This window comes from Serinus canaria, chromosome Z (genome assembly GCF_022539315.1).
Source record: "Serinus canaria isolate serCan28SL12 chromosome Z, serCan2020, whole genome shotgun sequence".
Classification (NCBI taxonomy): domain Eukaryota; kingdom Metazoa; phylum Chordata; class Aves; order Passeriformes; family Fringillidae; genus Serinus; species Serinus canaria.
Window position 1 is genome coordinate 41,302,794 of NC_066343.1, and position 23,988 is coordinate 41,326,781.

At 36.9% G+C, this 23,988-nt stretch overlaps 1 protein-coding gene across 1 annotated transcript in view; it reads left to right on the forward strand.

Moving 5' to 3' along the window:
- The window catches only part of LOC103823251 (guanine nucleotide-binding protein G(q) subunit alpha), a 120,495-nt gene that overhangs the window by 17,658 nt on the left and 78,849 nt on the right, over positions 1 to 23,988 (forward strand). Inside the window, exon 2 of the mRNA XM_030236845.2 lies at positions 20,887 to 21,071. Within this exon, the coding sequence (XP_030092705.1) occupies positions 20,887 to 21,071 (185 nt within the window). The remainder of the gene's footprint in view (positions 1 to 20,886; positions 21,072 to 23,988) is intronic.

Here is a 23,988-nt window from a genome sequence, read left to right on the forward strand (position 1 = left end):
TGAAGCAGAAAATCTTCCTGAACAACTTGTAATGCAAATTGTGAAGTTTATTGTTTTCACAGTAATCTGTTTCTCAATTTCAGGTAGTCCTTTAGCAAGCAAGGTAGATTATTTTTTAGTCCATCATCAAGCAAGGTTTTTTTCCGATTCTATGTTGTGACATGAAAGTCACCTAGAAGTATTTCTTCTTTTTCTTAAATGAATGGTATCTCTGTAACTAAGTTGAGCTGCTTGCTCTGCCCAGTAATCTCTGAAGAGTTATGAATTATATTGCAGAATGATACTGGAAATTACACCAAGCTTTATTCCTGGATCAATTAATGAGTCCATACCATCATTTCTCAAACAAAATCATGATTCAGACTGATCTAAGATTGGGTTTGGTTGAGTTTTTTTCTTTTTTTCTTTTCTTTTACTTTGTAATTCTGATGCTGTATTACCGGGGACAATAGCATGTTGCAAATTACCCGGGGACAATAGCATGTTGCAAATTTTGCTGGTTTTCTGCGATCCATTTAAAATAATCACTACGGCTTGGATCATAATGCATGATTCCTTCCTAAATGATCAGGCTTTAACTCAGGGCTTCATGGATCATTATCTTACCTTTACTCAATAGCTTTTATTTTTGGAAAAGTGTCATACTGAAACTAATTTTTCAAGTAGGGAAAGTAGAAAGGAGGTACTTGTTATTTTCATAGGTGATGCTGTTTCCCCCTCTCGCACATCACCCAGTTTATACTCAAAGATAGAAAAGAGACTGAGGTACCAATGCTACCAAAGAGATAGATTTTAGTTTACATTGGACTAGTAATGCTTGTGTAGTAGTAAGTTTTTCATGTCTTAGCCAATACTGCCTTAATGTCTGAACTAAACTTCATATTTTAATATCTTGGAACATCTTGTTACAATTCCATTAAAGTGACTTATTTATAGAAGTTCCTTTTCATTCTTTCTATCCTGTACAATCAGGTACTTATGTTTTTGATGGCACCAGTAGTTAATTTTTTTTCTGAAAAACCTTACTGTAAAATGTATTTTAATGTTCTCTTTTATTTAGTCTAACCCATGTAGTCATACAGGTATTTGGAAGTAATTTTGACTAGTATTTTTGAATGTGTACATGAAAGGTCCTGTCACTCCTCTGAACATCTGTTTAAGAGTGTTGAAATTCATTAATTTGCAGTACATCTAGCTTCTTCAGTTACTGGTTTTTCAAACTGCAACTTTTGGCATACTCAGACACCTGATGGTTCATGTTCATCTTCATCATGCCATACTGTCTAGGTGAAGAATCTGTTCAGAGGGTTTCCTGGGGAGAACTCTGGCCTCTGCCAGTAAGCACTGAAGTACTTATCAGTCCTTTGACCTGATTTAGAATCCCTGAAAGAGCTGGATGGATGAGTAAGCATGCGCCTAAATAGCTAGAACTGGCAGGATCAGAAGCTGAGACTAACTTTTGATCAAGGGTGGGAACATGGCCACTTTCCTTCCTCCATCTGATGATACATCCTGCTTTTCAACACTTGGATATGCGATACATGGTAGTGTAGTTGTACAGCAAGTTATCTTTCTTGAGAGGTTGAAACTGGGAGTTTGAACTGATTTGGCCAGACAAGAGAAGGTAATTACAGTTCTTCTGTGTAGTATATGACTAAACTAAGTGGAAAACTGTTTGAAGTAGAAAGGGTTATTTTCTCCTGTAGTTGTACAGGAAGAAGCAGAGAAAATGTCCTCACACTATGTGAGGCTTGCTCTGGTAGACTGACTCCTCAGGTGAGCCCCCCTGGGGCTATTGCCATACTGCAAAGCCTAGGAGGTAAGGAACTCTGGATGCATAAGCACAGTGCCAAAATGAAACATGAAATATAGTAATTAACAAAATTAATCTCTGCAATCTCTGAAATACTTATTATATGTTCTTTACATTGTCTTTGATTTTATTAAGCAAGAATAAATAAGCAGGAGATGCATAGAACCAGCATTAGGTACTTGTTGCTTCTGTTGTGCATAGCAGTAGTATTGAGGAGTCATTTTGTTGTTCATGGATTTTTGGATTCTGACTGAATTAATACTGAATAATCTCTTAAGATATAGAAGGGCTTGTACTATGTGGACAGACTTGTATTTCCACAGGCAAACTTCTGCTGAACTGAACAGCATCCTAGCTATTACCAATGTTTGTACTTTGACTGGACATGTCAGATCATTGTTAAGTTCCATGAAATAAACCTGCTGTCACCAGAGTGGCTTCAGCGAGTGGATCAAAGTTGTACTGTAGAGAAACCAAGGGTGTTGCAGATAGATTCTTGTTTATACACTGCTCTCTTTTTGGATGGTACCTGCACAAGGGTATTTTTAATAAGAGGGAATAGCTATGTAGCACTGCAGGTTTTCAAAATACTGCCCACCTATTAGCTAATTGGTCACTCTGTCACCTCCACAGGGTTCATAATTACTATCTCTGTGGTGATAGGTGGGGGAGTGCAGACAAAGGCAAAGGTAGCAAACACTGTGAATGAGAGTGAGTCTCTTGGGTAAAACAGTAGGTGCAGAGAGCCCTTGTCCATGGTCAAGGGTTTTTTTTTTTCTTTAGCCAGGTCTAATCTGATCCTAGGGACTAAATGCCTGTTTGTAGTTTGAGTACATTAGTTGTGGAACTTAACTTCAATTTTTACTGGTTTCATTCTAAAGAAACCATGTTCTCACCTGGGGATACTTTGATAGCAATGGGAAAGAGCCCAGTCTGTGAAGTTTAACTTGAGGAAGTTTAAGATAGGTTCAGAAGAACACTTCTAGTATGTGTCTACAGGCCCACAGATGGTTTCAGGTGGGACCTTCACTATGTCTGCAGTTGTTTAGCCTGGAGAGAAGGAGGCTCAGAGGGTCTCCACAACTACCCAAAAGTGGTTGTAGCAAGGTGGAGAATAATCTTACAAGTAACAAGTAATAGGACAAGTGGAAATGGCTTCAAGTTGTGCTGGAGGAGATTTAGATGGAGTATCAGTTAAAATTTCTTCATGGGAGGGGTTGTCAAACACTAGAACAGGATGCTCAGGGAAGTGATCAAGTCAGCATCCTTGGAGGGTGCTTAGGAATGTGGTTTAGTGGTGGACTTGGCAGTGTTAGGTTAATGGGGATTGGGTTAGGTGACTTGGTGATCCTCGAGGTCTTTTCCAACCTAAATGATTCTATACTTCTGTGATTTTCAAAGCTGCTGAGGGCAGTTCAACTGAACAGGGATTTGTGCTTGCAAAGCATCTCCCAATAGCATTTTATATACATGAAAAGGAATCTGGTCTTAGCAATTGGCTGCTACTTTGCATGAAAGTCATGGAACTTCCATTTTACCTTGGGAGTTTTCCTTTCCCTATAACTGCTGAGAGATAATGAAATATTAATTCTTTGAAGTAGATTGATTTATGTTGAGAAACATCTTCTGATCAAGTCTCATTTTCATGGAGAACATAAGCTACTTACTCTCTTTTTCTGTGTTTCAGTGCCAGTAGTAATTAGTCCATTATGTGAAAAAAGTTGGATTAAGTTGTCCTCTTTATGATCTTTTTTGTTCTAAGTTTTCTGAACCGTTAATGACGTTTCACTCCCCCTTTGCTTTGCTTTCGATGTTGGACCCTGAAGTAAGTTTAAATTGCAACATAACTAATTGATCAGAGAAGTGTTTATTCTTCAGTTAGGCAGTGTCTTTGTTAACATATAAATTATCAGTCCTTTTTGTTTGATTTGACTTTTTGTTTCAGTTAATGGTAACAGCTACTGTCAATTCATACCAATATTCTTCAACAGAAGCATCTGAAAAACAGATTTTAACAGATGTTTTTGATCTTAAAAATAGGGAATTGAGCACGGAAAAATACAATCCTTCTTGGCTGTCTTTTTTTCTGGAAGCAAAACAATAGCTATCCTTCTGAAACCAGATAACTTTGCAAGTGTAAGTATATTCATGCAGTTTTTAAAATAGTCTTGACCCACAGATTTTATGTAGCTACACAACAGAGCCATTAGAAGGAGAGGTTTGATGCTGGCTTTCCCGTGTGTTGGTTTTATGTCTACAAAATTACTCCATATGCAACTTTTTCATGCTTTAAACTAGCTAGATGCCTTTAACTTGATGGACAGTTATCTTTTACTCATTTCTCAGGGGATTTTTGGCTATCAGTAAAATTAAAAAAGAATATTTTAATTTAGTAAAGAGACAGGAAATTTATTTGTATACATTTGCTTTTTGGAAAGCTTATCTCATTAGAAAGATGATCAGTTCAAGCAAACACATGGTGTAATTATATGATGCATTAGATTCTAACTGAAATTGCTCATAAAATATATAAAAAAAAACCACATCTATTCATGTAGCATTATGTTAGCAAACCTTCCTTGCAAAAGTCAAATCAGTATTTTTGTTTTATAACTGGTTTATAATTGTACAGTCTTAAATTGTATGTACAGTATTGCATATGAATCAATAGCCATGCATCAGTAATTGACATAAAGGACCTGTCTCCTTGTCCTAGGAAGTTACCTTGGTGATGCAGTGGCTTTCACTAGTTGCAGTCTGAAACCCAGTGCTATAAGTGCCTTCCATCCAACAAAAAGTTTGTATATTCTTCTACAAAAATAGAAATGGTTACATTTCAGTCTTGGTAATTCAGAAAAGACCTGTGCAAGGGAAGAGAAGAATTTAAGGGACTTAATTTTGGCTTTAGGCTACAGTGTTTAGGGCTTTGAAGATGTAGAACTTTTATTTTAAATTTCATATGCCTTCCAGTGTTTAGCAAATACTCAATTGCCTGCAGTCATGTGTTGTTTGAGAGAAAGAGTTTTTGGGGTATTAGAAGTCGATACACAGCATAACGTACGAGTCATTGCATCTGCACTTTCTTCTTCCCAGGTTGCTGTCACAGTAATTATCTTTTACTGGAGATAGCCTAACACAGTTTCTACTGAGGGTATGGAGTCAAAAAGGAATGTGTGTTATCATGGAATACCTGTAAGCAGAGTTTTGAATAAATCCAAATGGCAGTGTGTGGAGATGTAGTCAGAATGGAGCATCTTCTCTGCATTTGGATTATTCTTGATACTGCATTTCTTTTTAAAAATCATAAGTATGCAAAGCAGCAACAAAGGTAACATTTTAATAATTTATTTGAAATGGATAGCTCATGTAGAAAAAGGGTATGTGGATTTTTTTCCTAAGTGTCACTAAAATCTGGCATGCAGATGAGATTTATATGAAGGCAAAAAAGGTCAAGAAAAATAGTGGTGAAATTGGCGCTTATTGGTTAGATACTAGTAGTCTTTAAAAGTAATTAAGAAACAGGTCATTAATAACTGGTCCGTTTGATTGTTTAGTGACTAGAATATGTGGGGTTTTTTTAATAAGAATTAACAGTCACATAAACACATTAATAAGGCACTGTTCAGAGGACTAGTACATCACACACAGTGGCTGTAAACATGTAAACACAGTGTGCTGAAATGTTCTCATTCAGGTAAATATATGTTTCTCCTCTGTGTTGAGAAGGAATGGGATCATGACCTGTGCACCTAGTTGTGTGACATAATGAAACAGCTTGCCAAAGAATTGTTTCTCAAGCAGAAGTTAAAAAGCAGGTTAATAATAAACTTGTAACAGCAGAGCTGCAGTTGAATAGAATCAGAGAATTAGTAAAATTGTAAGTCTTCTACTTTCGTTTGATACTTTAGTTTAAGTTAGTTTCTATAAAGTTATATACTTCATTCTTCAAATACATTTTTCTTCATTTAGTAATATGGTATAACATAGGTGAAGTCACTTTTTAGGACAGTGTTTAAAGGTATTTAATCTTTTCATTAGCCATTTAGTGCAGCAAGATTTACTGAAATAAAAAAGGATTAACAAATCAGTTTGATAAAACTTGACATTTGCACGTAACTAAAGCTACCCATGCAAAAACCACTATGGAGCAGGTATAATATAATACGTGGTAACTGGTCACACCATGGTAACTCTGTTCTTAGACTCTCTCCCATCTTAAGAAATTTTTTAGGTACTTTGGTTATTAAGTGATAGGCAGAGAATTTTGTGAAGTGTTTGATGCTCTTTATTCCTATTCCTTGTTTTTCAAGAATACTTTTAAAATTATTAAAATGGATATGCACTATAATTTGTCTACTCTGTTTTTTACCCTCATTCATATTAATAAGGCCATAGTTTGCAGTAATCTGTTGGGACTACTTAAAGAGTAAGGATGGCAGAAAAAATCCTTAATAAGGATCACAGGAAAAAAGAGGGGGGAGGGGTATGATTAACCTTTCCTGAGGTCGTTATCACTTTCTTTAATTTCTTTTTCCTAACTCTTCAGTAACTTCATTTCTTTGAAATATGATTGGTTTTTCTGTCTGACATGAGAGGAATGAGTATATAGAAGAAAGTAATACTTGCAAAGCTGAGGAGGGGTGGTAGGTTGGTTGGGGGTTTTTCCCTGCAAATAACATAAAACATACCCTAAACATACCCTAAACCATAACCCTAAACATACCTTTGGTCCTCTTAGTTGCAACAAGGTTTGAATTTTGTTTTGTAGTTCTGGTAGTTGAAATTTAGTTCTTGACTGTAAGCTACATAGTGTAAAAATCCATATTTTTATGCTAATAGTGTGCATTTTCTTTTGTTTTCTGCTGCAAACTTAGATTGCAGGAACAATTTTGCAGTCAAAACTCAAATTTCTCTTTTTGTGATTTTTCACAGTTTGAAAATTTCTTATTTAAGTGTAGGAATCCCTCTCTTAATTTTCTGACGTAGCACATTTTTTGTTGGGGAAAGAAAGAATTTGGCAGTTTGAACTGAAGTTACATGATACTTAACAAAAGTGCTAGTTTTTGAAAACTTGTGCAGAAGCCTTTTAAAGTTATTTTGCTTCATCTTTAGAAATAAAGAAAGCTGTTAAGATGGCATGAGAAAACTTGACCAACAAAATAGGTGATCTCTGATGACAGTCAAAAAAGATTCATATTTACCTGAGCAGAAACATTCATCTTAGATTTTGTATCAGGGAATAACACTGGGCATCTGGGATTCACTGGTCTATTGTCTAAAACACATTTCAATAGCTTTATTCTGTGTCAGCCATGGCAAGAAAGTAGTCTTTAACTGTATATTTTAGTCAACTAAATTGCTTTATCTGAGTTGATAAACCTAGAGTTTGGTAGATAACATTTTCCCAGAACTGCAACAAATTAAAGACCATCTCCAAAATGCTTCATTTGTCTTTTATAGGACTTGTTCCCATGTAGCAGAGATTAGAGGACCAGCATCCTTCCTTGTGCAATAAATGTCAGAATGCTTACATAATTTTAGAGATCATGTTAAAAGAGGAAATTGAGTGCAGCTTCTTCATGGCAAATACTTTTAAAGTAATTTAAGTGTTTTAGATAATTGGTATAATGAGTGTGAGGTGTTAATTATACTGGATGTGTACATGTAATTCAACAGCCTGGCAAGGGTGCACTGGTTAACCTTTTACTAATGCTCAAAGGCTTCCAGTGGTGGTTGGATCTGGAGGGTAAGACACATATTGAAGCAGCTGGGCTTCTTTCTTTCTTTCTTTTTTTTTTTTTTTTTTGACAATTGAGACAGCTGGAGTCCACAAAATATCCCAAAACCTGACAACTGACCAGAGGAAAAAAGGATAGTTCAGAACTTCCTCGTTTATCACATTGTCTTCTGTTTCCCATTGTCTTGAAAATAAGTGTTGCAAAGTGTGGACTAAGGGTTGGTTGCTGGTGCTGAAAGTGTCATCATGTCCCTTTTCAGACACCACTTGCTCGCCAGTGTGATGTCAGACAAATGGCTCTATGTTGCTTGTACTTGAAGGCTGGGGAAGGAGCTTAAGACTCCAGAAATAAATTCTGTACCGTGTCCTCTATAGGGAATTGCCTTGTCAGCTTCTAGTCAGTGACTGGAGGAAGGGCTTTTTCCTGGTACTCCCTCCCTAAGGGCCAAGCTGTGCCTGATTGGGGAGAGTAGCCTGGCAGATCCCACCACCATGTCCCAGCCAGAAATTGTTTCGGCCACACACAGCTCTCCTCTCCTGGCTTGCACAGTGCAGAAACCTGTGGGGTGAGGCTGGACATCTGCTGGAGGGTTTGGGTGAAGACATGCACCTTTGTGCTTGGTAGTGACTTTGCAAATTATGCAGATCGGTAGCAAAAGCTGTGTGGAGTGGTCTGTTGGTTAGAAGTTGTGATGTTAGTGTAGAAAAATGGTGTCTGACTCTATTTTTTGTTTTGAAAAATGTTAGTGTTTTCAGCATTTGTACTCTCCAGAAAATCAACTTTATTTCACAAGATTCAAGGCCTTTAGAGCAATAGGGGTGTTATGACCTGGGGATTTTTTAGAAATATCTAAAAGGTGTGGGCTATTTTCTGGTCATGTAAGCTATTGCTTGTTGTTTCTTTCTGCCTGCCTTTCTTTCTCCTAGAACAAGCCCCATTACAAAAAGAACATTTTTAATATCTTCTGTTGGATTTCCCAGAGTTTTTCATGATAGATTTTCAGACAGTCCAACCCTATATATAAGGGATCAAAGAATACATTTTATCAAAAAAATGTATTTTTAAAAAATTGTGAAATTGTCTGTATAAGTCCAAAAGAAGTTGGGGGGATGTTTTGTTTTTTATTATTACTGCAAGGGTATAAAAAGAATTATACAAAAGTAGAAGTAAATACGGAGGTGCCAAATATAATCACCTTTCAGCATCATGCCATTGTGGTTGTTGTAAGTAAGTTCTTGTTTAGCTTTGAATGTGAACTCTGTGGTTTGTGGTGACAGCTGGATATACCCTTGGTTGTTTTGTTGTGGGGTTTTTTAGTTGAAATGAAATGATAATTTAAAAAAATTATAAAGAATGTTGGCTTAGTGGATAACATTTTAATAGCCCAAAACATAAAGATTTGGACTCAAATACTTCTTATTTGACTATTGTGCAAAGGAATGACGTGTTAAATAAATGTTTACTTCCTGGAAGTAAAAGTTTCTTCTAGAAAGAAAAATAATGGCAAATAGAAACTAGTCCTTTACCCTGCCACCTCATGCCTGTATGAACTGCAGTTCATGTGTTACAGTTCTCTGCCATGACAGTTAAATTTATTTCTGCTTTGGTGTACTAGTTAAGAACAGGAACAGATTCATAGTGTTATCATGCTCTTGAGTATCTTTTGCCATAGCACTGAAAGTGGCTAGGAGAGTATTCAATGTAATCTTTTTTGAAACCAGATGCCAGTATGACCAATGAAAACCAGAATTACATGAATGTTCGTGAAACTTGAACCCGTCACCATAGAAAGCCCAATTACTTAGGATATTAATTGAATTTAGAACTTTCTCTCAGATGAACCAGGATTTATAATGCAAGTAACTTACTTAAATGCAAATGAACAGCATGTAGACTTTAATGAAACAGAAAGCCACATGTAATTTCAGAAGAGGTCAGAGCAATGAGGCAACTTCAGGAGAGAAAGGAGATGACATTTCCTAAGTTGCATTTCCACGTCTAGGTGATACGTGCTATTGGCTAGATTAGCTGATGTTTGAGTAAAACAGTAGCTGTTTTGTTGAATTCAGATGCCATCTAGTTCACGGATTTTTGGAGATTTCTTCCAATATTGTAAGAGTGTCCAGTAAAACAATGTTTTCCTGTGACTCAGGAAGGTGTGTTGCTTATCCACAATTTTAACTGAGTTCTGAGTGTTATTATCTTACGGATTTTATTACCTTTATAAGTAAAAAGTAGTTATTTATTAATTTTTCCTATGCAGTCTTTGTTCACAGTGCATGTGTGAAGTGAATAAAAATACAAAAAAATCTAAAAACTTTCAGAGTAGCTAATAATCTGGTATATAAATAGATTATATAATCAGGTCTAATAAATATGTAACTTCAGCAACAAGGTTATTATAAGGAGGATCAGAAGTTTTTCTTGAAGAGAACAAGAGTCGTGTACCTGTCTGTTTTGGCATGTCTGAGATGTGACTGGAAACTCTTCCTTTGAGCTGCTGAAGTTGCTCAGCTGATGAGGTCAGTGGCATGGGAACTGTGCCCTGTCTGGGTAGTCTAAACTGACACAAGCTATGAATGCTCTCTCTGTGACACTGTGGTGCTCCAGAGTGGTGCCACCTGACTTTCCCTGCTGGAGAAGCAGAACATTAAAATGTCACACAGTTCAGCCATACCAAAGTGATGCTTTAAGCAGTATGCATGCTAGGACACTGTGCTGTAAAACATGCAAATGCAGAATGATGGCACCAAATGCTTTGACCGTAAAATCTGCCTGCTTGTCCCTGTTCTTACTAACTGTGACCGTCCATGTTCTTAATTACCCAGTAGTAGTTTTCATCCCTCACTTTACCCAAGCATAAAGATTTTTTCAATTTTTCATCTATTTGCTTGAACAAATGCAGCATCTGAAAAGAATGCTGCATTTATTATGTACTTAGCATGGAAATACCTATATGATGGTGTGTGTAAAGATAGCAAGGATGTCCTCTTGGAACTTAGCTATTTGATTTACTTTTTTTTTTCTTAACAAAAAGCAGGGATTTTTTGGTGGGGGGGGGTGGAGAATCTAATTATAATTTTTTTAATTATAAAATTGTTCTTTGCTAATATTACCCTTGACCTGATTTCTTAAATTCAGAGAGTGCCAGTGATATATTTATGTCTTTAGAGCCTTCATCACTTTGTGTGTGTATGTATGCACATGAAAGTATGTGCATAGATGGTATTTATATTCAAATATGCAAGGAACATGATTAAGACATGATTTGTTAAGTCTTTACTTTTTCAGTATTATTCCAAACTTGGTAGATTTGAAATGTTTGAAGAGCTATAATAATATAGCAGTTGTGTCACTCCTATCCAGCTAATAAGCTGAATTGCCCAGGTCCCCTCTCCTTGTAGGAGGAAAAAGTGTGCAAGGGGTCTACCTTCAATTTGAAGGAGCTGCCTAATTAGTGTATGGCTCCTTGGAATGCCTCAGAAGACATAAAATATGAGAAGACTGCAAAAAACCTTCAAAAACTAGTGACTCTCCAGAGGAAGTAGCAGTTAAAAACACTCTCAAGTTAAGTATGGTCTGCCATAAGCTGCAGGAAATGTGCCACAATATCTGGAACTGTGCTTCCCTCTGGGTGGATTTATAATGGGCTCGGCCTTGGAGCCTGCCTGGTTTTCACTGTGTGTGCACACCCCTGCCAGTGTGCACGGAGAAACAGAGAAGTTGGGAGCATGCTGTGGATGTAGGAACAAGAGGAACACAAACCTGCTATTTGAGTCTCTCACAGTATTTTTAGGATGAAAATAAAAATGGAGTCATGTGTTTTTACTGTGTAGCTGCTGTGCCAGAGCTTCTTATCATGGTCTGTCAGCCCTGCTGGGCTCTGTGTGCACCTTGGGGGTGAAGATATGAAGGAACACTGTCTGTAGTAAAGGACCGGTCCTTTGGGGAAGGAGCCTTTCTAATGGCTGCTAAATAGCCACTGAGGAACTTGCACATGGAAGGAGGCTGTCAAGGGGAGCAGCCCTGGGCTCCGCAGGCCTGCCGTGTCCGTGGGGTGAAGGCCAGCCAGGAGGAGCTTTGCTTTGTAGGGGATGGCAGAAGTTCTTCCCAGGGCTACTCACAGCTGCTGATTTGAAAGTAGTTTCTGCACTGGACTTGCCTTTGTGCTCCCCAGTTCACCTCCAGCAGCTAATGTCATTCTGTTTTCTGTTAGGGGGTTTCTTTGTTCCTTATAAAATGCCTGAGCTCCCCTCACCCCACCCTCCTTCCAGTTTAATGCTGGGATCAGCCTTAATGACAGTGATCTCCCAAATGGAGTAAATGGTGTGTGGGAGTGAAGTGGGTGCTCCCCCGTGACAGGGCCTGGAACCAGGTGGGGGTGGGCTTCAGCTACCGCCACCTCTTCAGTCTCCCTGGGCAAGGAGGAGCAGTGCCTTCACAGTAGCGTGAGAGAAAGGGGTTAAATGCTAGAGAGAAGTACTTTCTGTAAAACTTGCACTTATACCATTATTTCCTTTATCATGCTCTCAAGATGTGTTCTCCTGGGAAACCACGAAGATACACAATGTGTAATATACTTGTAAGGTGTAATATTAAAAAAACTGTAATTACCCCAGCTGATTCCTTACTGCAGTCAGTTCAGGGCTATACTTGCAGGACCCTGCACTTTTTTTGTACTTGTTTGTGTGTAGACTAAAACAAAAATTACTTCATCATTTTAGTGCTGCGGGTGTATTCGAGGTGTGAATGAAGCCTCTGAGTCTGGCGCTGCCTGTGAATGGACCAGGGAAGCTGCATACCAATTTTTTATACATAGTTCCTTTGTGTTTCTAGTGTAAATTTGGTAGTCCCACTGGTTAAGCTGACTCTTGTCTAATTAGGTCTTCAGCAACAGCTGCTGTGTTATCATGCTAGTGCAGAGGTCATAGAGAGCTCTGAAGCATGAGCAGCAAAGAAGTAAAAGCAGAAGAGACCAAGAGAACAGCTTAAATGTCTTCCTCAGGAGTAAATAGAAGACCCCAAATAGCTTTGTGGGAAAAATATTATTCTCTTCATGTGTAAGAAGAACTAGCAGGATTTGCTTTTCTTTCTTTCTTTTAAATCATCTCAATCCATATGAAAATGTTCTTTCTTTGGCATGAATGAGGGACATATAAAAAGATGGAAAAGCAAAAGGGTTTTCTGTTCGTTCATTTGTGGTTTTCCCCTGGAAGAAGTGCTTCTTGATATCTAGACTTTCTTGGAAGTGGTGGTCAATCATTCTTGAGGAAAAAATGTACCAAAATGCTACAGAACAGTTGCTGTTCTTAGTTTCTAATTTCAGATAATATTTGCCATCAGAAATGTTACTTGACATGCATGGATCATCACAAATGTGCTATTATTCATATAATAGCTTGTTTTCAGTAAATTCATATATATACTAGTTTTGTTATAGCAAAGCAATTCACTTACATGCATTTCCACGTTTTAACAAAGAAAATGCTGCACTGTGTGCTTTCAGCTCTGGGATGGAGCCTTTTTGTATGCGTGGTGGGTCAAAAGTTTATATCAGGCTTTCAAAGTAGAGCTCACAAATGTAGAATAGAATAAATATTATTTAAAAAAAAACTTTGGGAAGGGTCTTTTCGTGTTTTTGGACTTAGTTGTTGCTAACATATTGTTAAACAAATTGTATAATATACTGTTTTATATTGGTGTTTCGGAAGGATGGAAATGCACATCTAATATACTCTTGAGTATATCAGTACTTCTTCAAAACACATATTAGAAAACAGGTCACAGAATTTCTAACTATACCTTATGAAAGCAGAACATGCAAACTATAAGGCGTTGTGCACTTGGTAAATACAGCTGTTGTTTTGTTGATATGTTCTTGTGCATGATAATTATGTTTGTAGATAGAACATGTCAGTAGAGAAATATTCACCTTTTGCAGTTTTCTGTATGTTAGAAGAATGGTAGCCCTTGGCATGGGGGACACACAGATGGCCAAACTGTTGCATTATCTTACACGAAAAGACCACTTTTTCTGAAGACATGGGGTTTAAAGTAGTTAAGGTATTTTTTCTGCCTCCATTATAAAAATAAAGGAAAACTATTGCAATTTTGAATGCTACCAGTATTTATCCTTGCTTTTGATTAATCATAGTGGTTTATACTGTTGCTGAAATAGTGTCTCAGAGCTGGTAGGAATCGGAGTTGTGTTTATCTGTTGTAATCCCTCCGAGTAACAGAAGGTGAAAGGTACTTGAAAGACTTAATTATTAGGTAAATAAATTTTATGTGTCTTCCTTAATAAAAGTTTAGAGAGCTAACTCAAGCCTTTTCTTGGAATGCAGGGAAATTTAAATCTCAAACTGAAATTGCTGGGGAATCCTCCTGAAGACCTGCAGGACATGTAGTGTTGTATGGCCTCTCTCAGCCCCCATCATCTTCAGTCCAACTTAGGTGCAGAGGTGGTTAACTGTAATATGAAGGAAACATAAAAGATTTAAACCCTAAACCCAGTCTCTATCAAATTAGTAGTTAAGGTAGTTGTCACAGAAAATCAGGTGGTTGTCAGCATATTATTACCATTTTAATAAATTGCTTACAGAAAACCTACATGTTGATTTATAAATAGTTGTGTATTATACTGATCTCAAAGAAGATAATAAATGTTCAATTTTGACTTGCCTATGCCTTGGAATCTACTGGAGTCTGCTTTCCAACACCTTCACATAAACATTTGTTTGAAATTATTCACACACAAGCTTGTTAAGACAGATTTTGCCTTTCCTCTGTGCAAGGAAGGTAAGAGTTTGTATACCTTCTTTTACGAATGCTGATGTTTGCTTCTTGTTTTGTTTATAACATTTCCATGGAAGAGCAGCAGTCAACAGACTGACTTTGAACAGCTTGCTGTTCGGTTGAGTTGTGAGTAGCATCAAGAAAATATTTTTGAGGGTGAAATTTGATTTGTGGCACTTTTTCTGCACAGATGAGTTCTTTAGGCAGAATTTGTCGAAGCTGCTCCAAGCCATATAAAATGGAAAATTAAGCACAGACTGGAAAGAGTTGATTCTCTGTAGGGAGACTGGTTTATCAGAGGGATCCTTTCAAGAGAAGGGAGGAGAAGGTCACACAAGGTGGGATCCTGTCCTGCTTTGAAGCCATTAAAAGCTTGCAAATTCTTGAGGAATTACTTGTCCTCTGTGAAGGCACCCAGTTTCTCTTCTCTTGCTTTCTTGCTTGTGAACTACACCTGAACCATAATAAGATACCTCTAAAATGGTGACAGTTGTTGGTTTGTAGCTATGAAGGATAAGGAGGAGGGTCTGTTTTGTTGGTTGGGTGGGGGCTTAGGCGGTGGTGGTATTTTTTGTTGTCTGGTTGTTTTGATTGGGGGGGTGGGGCTTGCTGGTTTGGGTTTTTTTGGTTGGTTGGGTGGGTTTTGGGTTTTTTCTGAATTGAAGTTGTGGAGAAGAGAATGCTGACGTTCAGTAATGAGCTGTGCCTAGCTGCATAATAGTAGTTTTCCTGTGTAGTTTTGATTATCTGGCACAAAGCTGTATTTGATTAACTGCATTTCCTGTAAAAGAGTTGGAGGTTCTGGTACACAAAAAAGCTTGAATTAGTTAAGAAGCTACAGAACATCAGCTGAATTTTGTTTCAATTCTATCTTCCATTTCCTTCCAGTTTTTCAGTAATTCTGTATCTGTCTTAAGCTTTACTGTAGTAGTCACTTGAACTATTTTGAGAGCATCACTTGTACAACGAGGATGGGTATTTTATTTCTCTAAGTTTTGTGGCTGCACCAGAATGACTAATTTTATTATAGTCTCAAAAATAACCAGATTAAATTTGCAAGATTTTTCTTCTGTAGAAAGCACTCAGACTAGCTGTCCACATAATGGCAGGTATTCTTTCCCTTTTTTAAGGAAAATGGTCAATACAATTTCAATTGTATAGGTAAGGAAATGATGGAACAACTTTAGTAATATTTGTAATGGTTAACATTTGCTTAGTTTTTCATAAATATATGAGATATTCAAGATTATTCTTGAAACAAATTGCTCTACATGAATGTAGACGTTTCATATTCCTTATTTGAGGTAATTATCTACTTCATGAGCTACTTCATAAAATTCTATCCATCCTTTTTTGGAATACATATTTTCTCATCTTGCTCTTTTTTGTTGTTCCATTAGTAATTCATGAAATAATATTGTGTAGAATATTGACAGTTATCTTAATGAAATGTTTATTAATTACTAAAATGATACAGAGGAGATAATTTAGTGAATGGTGAAATGATTATATGCTTAATCTTTTTTAAAAAGCAACTGGAATATGCAAATGTGCCTTTTAAGCAAAACAAGTAAGAAGATTGTGTAGTGATTTTAAATTTAAGATATTCTGTCAGTGGAGCAAACACTTGGCAATAGAACAATATGTACCCCTCTCCAATTTTTTAAAGTGATTCTTAACTTCAACCTGTGCATTCTTAAATCTCAAAATGCCTTTACTCGGGTTCTCACCTAATTTGGCTTTTTGTAGTTACTCTGTTCAGTTTTTAACATGAATGCAAAACATGGTGCTATTGATGTAGGAACAGACTTCAGGACACCTTAGTTCTCCTTCTGGCTTTTTTTGCTTGAAATTTGAGATGCTTTCCTGTTTCATAGGCTTTTCTATAACTCTAAATCAAATGCCTTTGAAATGTTTCCTAGCATCAAGCAACTCTTGTGAGGTTTAATCTGTTAATGTCAGTTAATGAGTTAGATAATCACACAAGGAAGATATAATGGTTCTGCTCTTCATTTTGTGAAAAATAATAATATGCCTACTGTATCCATTATCAGGACTGGTCATTCCTTACAGGAATTCTCTTCATGTCTCTGGATGAATTGTCACTGAAATTCTTTGGTGTTTCTATGACCAAGGTGAAAATGGTCAGTTTCAGTTATTAACTTACAGTAGTATAAATTGGTTGGAGGTGTAGGTTGGTACTTACGTATCTTTCAAGAGGTATGATACAGTGATACAATGTCATGGAGATAATACATTTTAAGCAATAGAGAAAAAAGTTCATAGAGTACTAGCGGCCTTCACTTTAAAAGCACTGCCTGATCAGTAGCGGTACCAGCTTGAAGCAGGTCATCCCAGTTGTGGCAACTGTTGACAGAGGTGATGGTCAAGGCTGTTGTAGAGGTAAGGATCTCTTCATAAGATCTCAGGATGAGAGCACGGTCTGCCTAGGTGCAAGACACATGAGATGGACTGAGCTGTTTGTGTGGGAGCATCCTTGTTTCACTAGCCTTGCTGCCTTCTTTTGATGGAGAAGGAATACTCTAGTTATGCTCCAGAAATTGGACAGATACTTGTTGTAGGGTGAGCTGGGGAATTTCACCTCCACCTCAGGGAGTTCTGCTGCAGTCTTACCAACTGAATATCCCTCTCAGCAGCAGCCTTCAACTGTGAGCTGCCGTTCTAAGTAGTTGGACAGACTGGCTTCTTTGCTTCAATTCCTGGGAGGATCTTCATGCCTGCCATACTACATTTTAACTGATTTGTCACCTACAAAGCTAAGCTGGTCCGAGGCCTGAATCTGCACAGTTTTATATTTTCATTTACCCATACTTGGTTTCAGTGGAAATATGATCCCACTGCATTCCACTGCTAGAACAGCAACAGACCAAACCATAATTTTTGTTTTCTCTGTTGCTGAATTAGTCTTAGCATAGAGGACATTAAACTTTTTTCCAAGTGAAGTATAACTTTAAGTGAAATCAAATATTTTTCTTTTCATGCATTACCTCTCTATTACTGCTTTAGCTCTTAGTCCTCCTAGGAGTTGCTCTACTACTTACTATCAGATGAGGTTCATTGCTCCCCTTTTCTGTAAATCTATGAGGCAGTGTACAACAGCCTACTTTGTCTGAGTAAATGTTTGATGAAACTGTGGTTATAGGATGGTTCTGCTCATCTGTGTAGGATGTTGATTCCACTCCTCCCCATGAATCTTCACTTTCCAGGTCCTTGTAGACTTTCTTTCTGCATCCAAGCCCCAAGGAGAAAGCCACTTTTCTGCAAATGTACACACTGTTGTTTCAACAGTTCCTACTAAGTGTGTGTATACGGTGACTAACAGGGTAGTGGATTTCAATGGCTTTCTCCTTCCTTACATGTTAAGAATGTCCTCTTCTATCTAATTTAATATAAAATTTCAAACAGCAAAATATCAGGTTTTTCTTGCCTTTTCATAGATCAAACTTGGGAAAAAAACCCACTATAAGGCGTAGTTTAGCAGTGTTTCTGTTTAAGAGATGCCAGTGTGAATTTTGCCTAGAGAGTGATATGTTTGTTTTTTACTTAAAATACAATCTTGTATTTCATCTGAAGGTACTACACTGAAGATTTTTTTTTTTTAAGTTGCAATGCAAAGAAATGCAAAAATAAGTACAGGACAACCATACAAAGGAAAGACTTGTCATTTTAGGCTTCTACAGTTGTTTTTCTTTTAAATTAGTCTCCTATATCTTCTTTGTCAGTCACCACAAGTTCTGAAACATCTTGGCCAGTAGCTGCATTGTCACCTATGTTTAAAGTTTTTCCACAAGTTTTGCAGAGTAAAGAATGTTACATTTCAACATTCTGTAGATGGATTTTTGCAGGATGTGTACCAGGAGAGATAAATTGTGCGTGATATGTAAATATCTGGGTACATGCATAAGCATCTACTCTGCATTTAAGCAGTCTGGCTTCTTTCCTGATTCTGCTTGTAGATCTAATACTGCCAGAAGTATTTTCAGATCTCTGCTTGTAAAATTCTTGATGATACAGTAATAGTTGTAGCTATTAATATTTCAAGAAAAAAAACCAAAGAGGTTTTCAGAAATTTTCAGTTTTTAAGATTCTATGCTCTTACAAATTTTGATAATCCTCTATGCCAAGATTGAAGAGTTCATCACTATTTCAGACATTTCTTTATTATTTTTAGAAGACAGTTAATGTTTTTTCATTCATTAGGTTGATTTTATCTGAGAAGAAATTTAAAAGTCAGATGACCAACCAAGCTGTGTGCTTGAGTCAGGAGTGTGGGGTTTTATTCTGTCACAATATTCGATTCTCACCTATGTACTAGACAAGGAATTATATTAGGACTGGGGAGGGAATGGGGCAGGAGAAGTTGAAAGTAATGTTTTTTAAAAAATGAGGGAGTGTGGCAGTTTGAGTTTCAGGTATGTTGTGTGGCCTCAGCAGTCTTCTGGCAGATGAGAAGATACTACATATCTGGCTTCAGAGAACTGACTTGACTAATGTAAATGTGCTGTGGGTAGCCAGCAGAAAATTGGTCTCAGTATAGTTTTATCCCCCATTGGTCCTATCTGCTGATCTACTGCACTGCCTAGAATGATGGTGGTAGAAGCGGTGGCTAATAGAGCCCATAAGGCATTCATATCCTCTCAGAAGAATAAGTAGTATTTTTTCTTATATAATTACAGGTTTTCTTCTTGTCACCTCGTGAAACAGGACCACTCAAGGGTCCTGTTCAGGCTGTTATGCAGTGTTGTTTTTGTTTATTATGGGAAATGGTAAACTTTTAAGAATGTATTACCATGATGTATTTTTAACTAGTTCTGTAATGAATGGATGAGGCTATAGAAAGCACAAGTTGATACCAGTCAGTGTCTTGATCTCTAGGGGGATGATCTAGCAGCCTTTCATTACTTAAATGAAGCCTACAAGAAAGCTGGAGGGGAACTTTTATGAGGGCGTGTAGTGCTTGGACAAGGAGAAATGGCTTTTAACTGAAAGAGGGTAGGTTTACATAAGATATTGAAGAAATTCTTTACATGTGAAGGTGGTAAGGCACTGGCACAGGTTGCCCAGAGAACTTGTTGGTACCCTGTCCCTGGCAGTACTCAAGGCCAGGTTAGATGGGGTCTGAGCAAACTGGTGTAATGAAGATGTCCCTACTTATGGCTGTTGTGATTAGATGATCTCTAAGCCAAGCTATTCTGATTCTGTAGTATGTAACATCATGTTTGATTTTCTGGGAACGTGTGTGTAAAGAAAACCTGTGTTAGAAGTTCATTATATGTGTGCAGGAAATGGGAGTGATGGTTTCAAAATTATCCTTGTGGTAAGGGCAGAAGATTTTAGATGCTTAGATTCTGAGATAGTGTGTGCTATCTCAGAAACAGTTAAGGTTTAGTCCTATAAACTGCACTGCTGTGAAGCACACTTTTTTGAGAAGACACCAAAAACATTATCTACGAGGCTTATAAAGCTGCCTTTGTCCTGGACATGAGTATTATTATGGTACGAGGCATGAAAGCTTTACAAAAATGATTAAAATACAGCCCAGGCTGAAAGTCTGAAAACAACAGCAGTGAGCAATGTGTTTTGTTTTCTACAGAGCTGAGTAGCTGGGTGAACACAGGGCTTATGTACCTGTGCAGATTCAATTCCTCCTCTTAAGCAAACACAGGGATAATATAGTTAAGCTCTTGTAGTCATAGATGAGCTTGTTGAATTGGAGAAATGGAAAAATGTTGTGTGTTGTAACCTTTGTGAAGTTTCCAACAATGAGATCTTAACTTTAAATTGACAAATAGTCATGTTTCATCAATGAACTACTTTTAGTACAAAGTATAAAAAGACATGCAAAGATTTAGTGGAAGGAATGACTGCTCATTAATAAATATGAACCAAATTTTAATTAACAGTGATTTCATATGGTTCTGAGATTGAAGTTTGTTGGGCTGTGATTGCTCCAATACTAGCTTAAAACAAAAAAAAAAGCTACAACCCGACCACACCCCCTCATACAAACAAATAAAAAACTAAACCAACAAATTCAACAAAACTGAAAACCCAAACAAACTGACGCCCCTGAAAAAAAAAAACCACAAAAAAACCAAAGCACGTATATCGGTTGCTTGTAGCACCAGATTACTGTAATGTCCTGAGAGTTAGCCTAGGAAGATTGTTTTTCTTTCTCTCTGAACTTCTGTGATGAACTGTCTCATGAAGTTAGAGTTTTGTATGATTACATCTTTAAGAACAAAATATTTTCAAATATAAAGTCATATATAATATGTATATTTTGGAGTTCCATTTTGCTTATTAGTTTAGTTGTTAAATGAAAGTGCAAATTTTAATTCAGTTCTTCAGTTGCTGCTGATGTTGCTGTTTGACCTTAAACTGGTCCTTGTAGTTACTTACCTTCCAAGCACCACTTGACACTGTTGAGCCTTTCAGTAAGCAAGCTGTCAGCACTGAGCAAAAAAAGTCATGTTTGTGTCCACTGGGTAAAGCATATCCTTCTTATTTGTCTTGCAGGCACAGGAGAGAGTGGCAAAAGCACATTTATCAAGCAGATGAGAATCATTCATGGATCAGGTTACTCTGATGAAGACAAAAGGGGCTTTACAAAACTGGTGTACCAGAATATATTTACAGCAATGCAGGCCATGATCAAGGCCATGGATACCCTCAAAATCCCATACAAGTGTGAAAATAACAAGGTGAGATTTTTGTTTATATCTGTAGCTAAAGTTTTTCCTCTTTTTTATTTTCGGAAATATACTGAAGGTCTCAAAAAAAATGCCGCATCACAGAAGCGATACTAAAAGCTCAGAAGAAAAGGGTCTTTCCTGTCCTGCATTAGATCTCTGCCTTTTTGTCTACTTTTACAACACAAACATGCTTTTAAACAAGAGACCTCTCTTAAGATGCCTGGAGGGCATTGTCACAGAACAGAGGTTTAATGGCAGGCTGCCATTTGACTTCAGTAACTCTTCTCCTTTCCTATGTGGCTATGCTCTGGTTAGAGCACAGTTAAACCATTCTTTTGATGTACTGCTTAAGGATTGCATTCTAAGTGGAAAAAATTCAAATTATTAGACAAATAGGTGAAGATACCTGTTTGTATGTGAATAGATGGTTAAATTTAAATTTTCTATACAAGACCTTAAAACAGAGACTTTTAAGATTGATGCTGTTACTGCAGTTTAAAAGGACAAAATATGTTGAAAGTGTTTCTAAGGTTCATCTCTAACTACCTTTTAACATTTTTTAACAGTTTTAATATTTAACAGTTTTAACTTTTTTTTTTAAATATTCAGATTTTAATAGTATGATAACTGCAGTAGCTTGTCTCATTCTGTGACTAGGAATGAAATGCTTACTATATACTTAAAATACATGGTAAGCCACAGAATTACATGTCTATATCTTCCAATATCAAGGAGTCACAGAATAGGTCAAATTGGAAGGGACCACAGTGTATCCTCTGGTCCAACCTCCCTGCTCAAGCAGGCACTATTTGATAACAGTTCCCTGAGAACTTGCTTTTATTTTTGCTGTTGATCCATTATCAGCAGCTTTGTTGAAAAGAGAATTTAAGATCTGTAACAAAGTGGATGGCTCACCTTTCTTTCCATCTTGTGAAATGCTATTTAATGATTATCTAGTAGTCCTGGATGAAAGTAATATTTTCCTTGATAAATTAATAAAAAGTTATTTTATTATTCTTTTTTCATTAATAGAAAATATCAAAGAGCAGCAACATTTATAATTAAAAAAAAGCATCCATTAACTGGGAAAGAGAAAATGAGATAAATTGGGATTAAAATTAGAATCTTTTTTGTCTAAACATATAAAGTTTTTAGAACTGAACTCCTGTATGTGTTTTATCTTCCCTACTTATAAGTCAGACAGCTGACTTATAAGTAGGGAAGATAAAGCTTATTAGCAGGTTAATGAGGAGCTGTTTTTCCATTTGCGTTTGCTGAAGTCATTGCAGATGATCGTCACTTTGTTGGTGATGTAATGTTGCAATAACAGGAGTCTTGCAGGAGGGTGACTTGATCCAGTAGGAAGTCAGGAGGATCCCATCTGTCAGAATCAATATTGTTAACCTTCTTTAATGGTGGGTGGGGTTTTTTTTGCACATGAAAAAATTGAAAAATTTGTAATTGGTAAGACTCCTGAGTGTTAAATTTCCTAGTCTATCTGCTTACTGGTGCTGTCTGTTTTTCCTTCATCCTCTGTAAATCACAATCAAATGTCTCATTAATTTTAAAACTACATTTTCTTTTTAGTATTTTGGCTCCATGTTTTTGTTGTGTGCAAAGCATAAAACATGCTGGCCTGAAAAGTTAGTTGATTGTAAAGCACATTTTTTCTTCAAAATTGGTGTTGACTGTTGCTTAGCCTTAATATCTGGAAATCCTAATTATAGGTTAGGATTCTTTTTTTCTGTGTATTATATTACAGAGTATGTGTTCTGTAATTATTTTTTAGATGTGCTGACTTTTTCTAGTGTGTTTATATGGCTTAGCAGGTCAGGTAGGTTTGCCATAGCTGTATATTCATGGCCAGAACTGTTCACTTTCTCTACATTAAAATTACTTTGCTAAAAGTAGAGGTCTCTGCTCAGTTACTTCACAAGCATTCCCATCAGTTTCTAAAAGGGCTACTTGCAGATTAAAATAAAAGTCACCAGTTACCAGGCTCTCAAGGCAATTCCTGTACAAATTCTTTCAGGAATGCAGGAAAAACCAAATGTGCTACAGCATTGTGCCTAAATAGACATGATTGTGGTCTACTACACTTTGGCTTTGTATACAAGGTCACTTCACTTCAAAGCACTGAACACCAGTCAACAAATAAATCTGCTCCTTCGTTTTTTTACAGGCTGTTGAAAACAAACTCATTAGTCTAGCAGTCTAGAAAACACAGGAAGGGCACTTCCTATTAATTTGAATCTCCTATCAGGAAATCCTATCTCTGGAGAGAATATCTCGAAGTTTGAGTAACAGAATATTTTTAGCACAGTAGCTGTTGTACGCTGTAGTTTAGAAAATTGCAGATCAACTGGTATTGATGTGGTTGGGCCTGAAGAAAAATTACCCTTTTTTTGGGTCAAGTTCTTCATGTTCTGCAATAGACTTTGGGGCTACAGTATAAATGTATCTCTTACTATACCAGTTTTCATACCTTTAACTGTGATTTATTAAAATTGGAGTGTTTTGAATTTCTGAATGCTGCTGGCATTTGAAGTGTCCTTATATCTAGCAGTCAGTTAAGCAGGCAGCTCTGTTCTTTGTGTGTACAGCATCACAACATTTACATTGAACTATTTTAGTATAATCAGCATAGCTGTAGGCAAGTTCTAAATTTCACAGGTCAGTTCTTGTGAGATTGTATTTGTCTTCATAGTCATAAATGTAACTAAAGAGGCAGAGAGTGAAGTACATTGTCCTATATTATAACCTAGACTGTTTTGAAAGATTCATTATCAGAGTAGTGAAAGCCAATTGACAAATAAAACTGTGTTTAGAAGCTAATATCTCAAAACTGATGGTAGGGAATTATATAATGAAAGACACTCACTTTTATGTGTTTAAACTTCTGAATGTGAGATCTTCTGATGTTTAA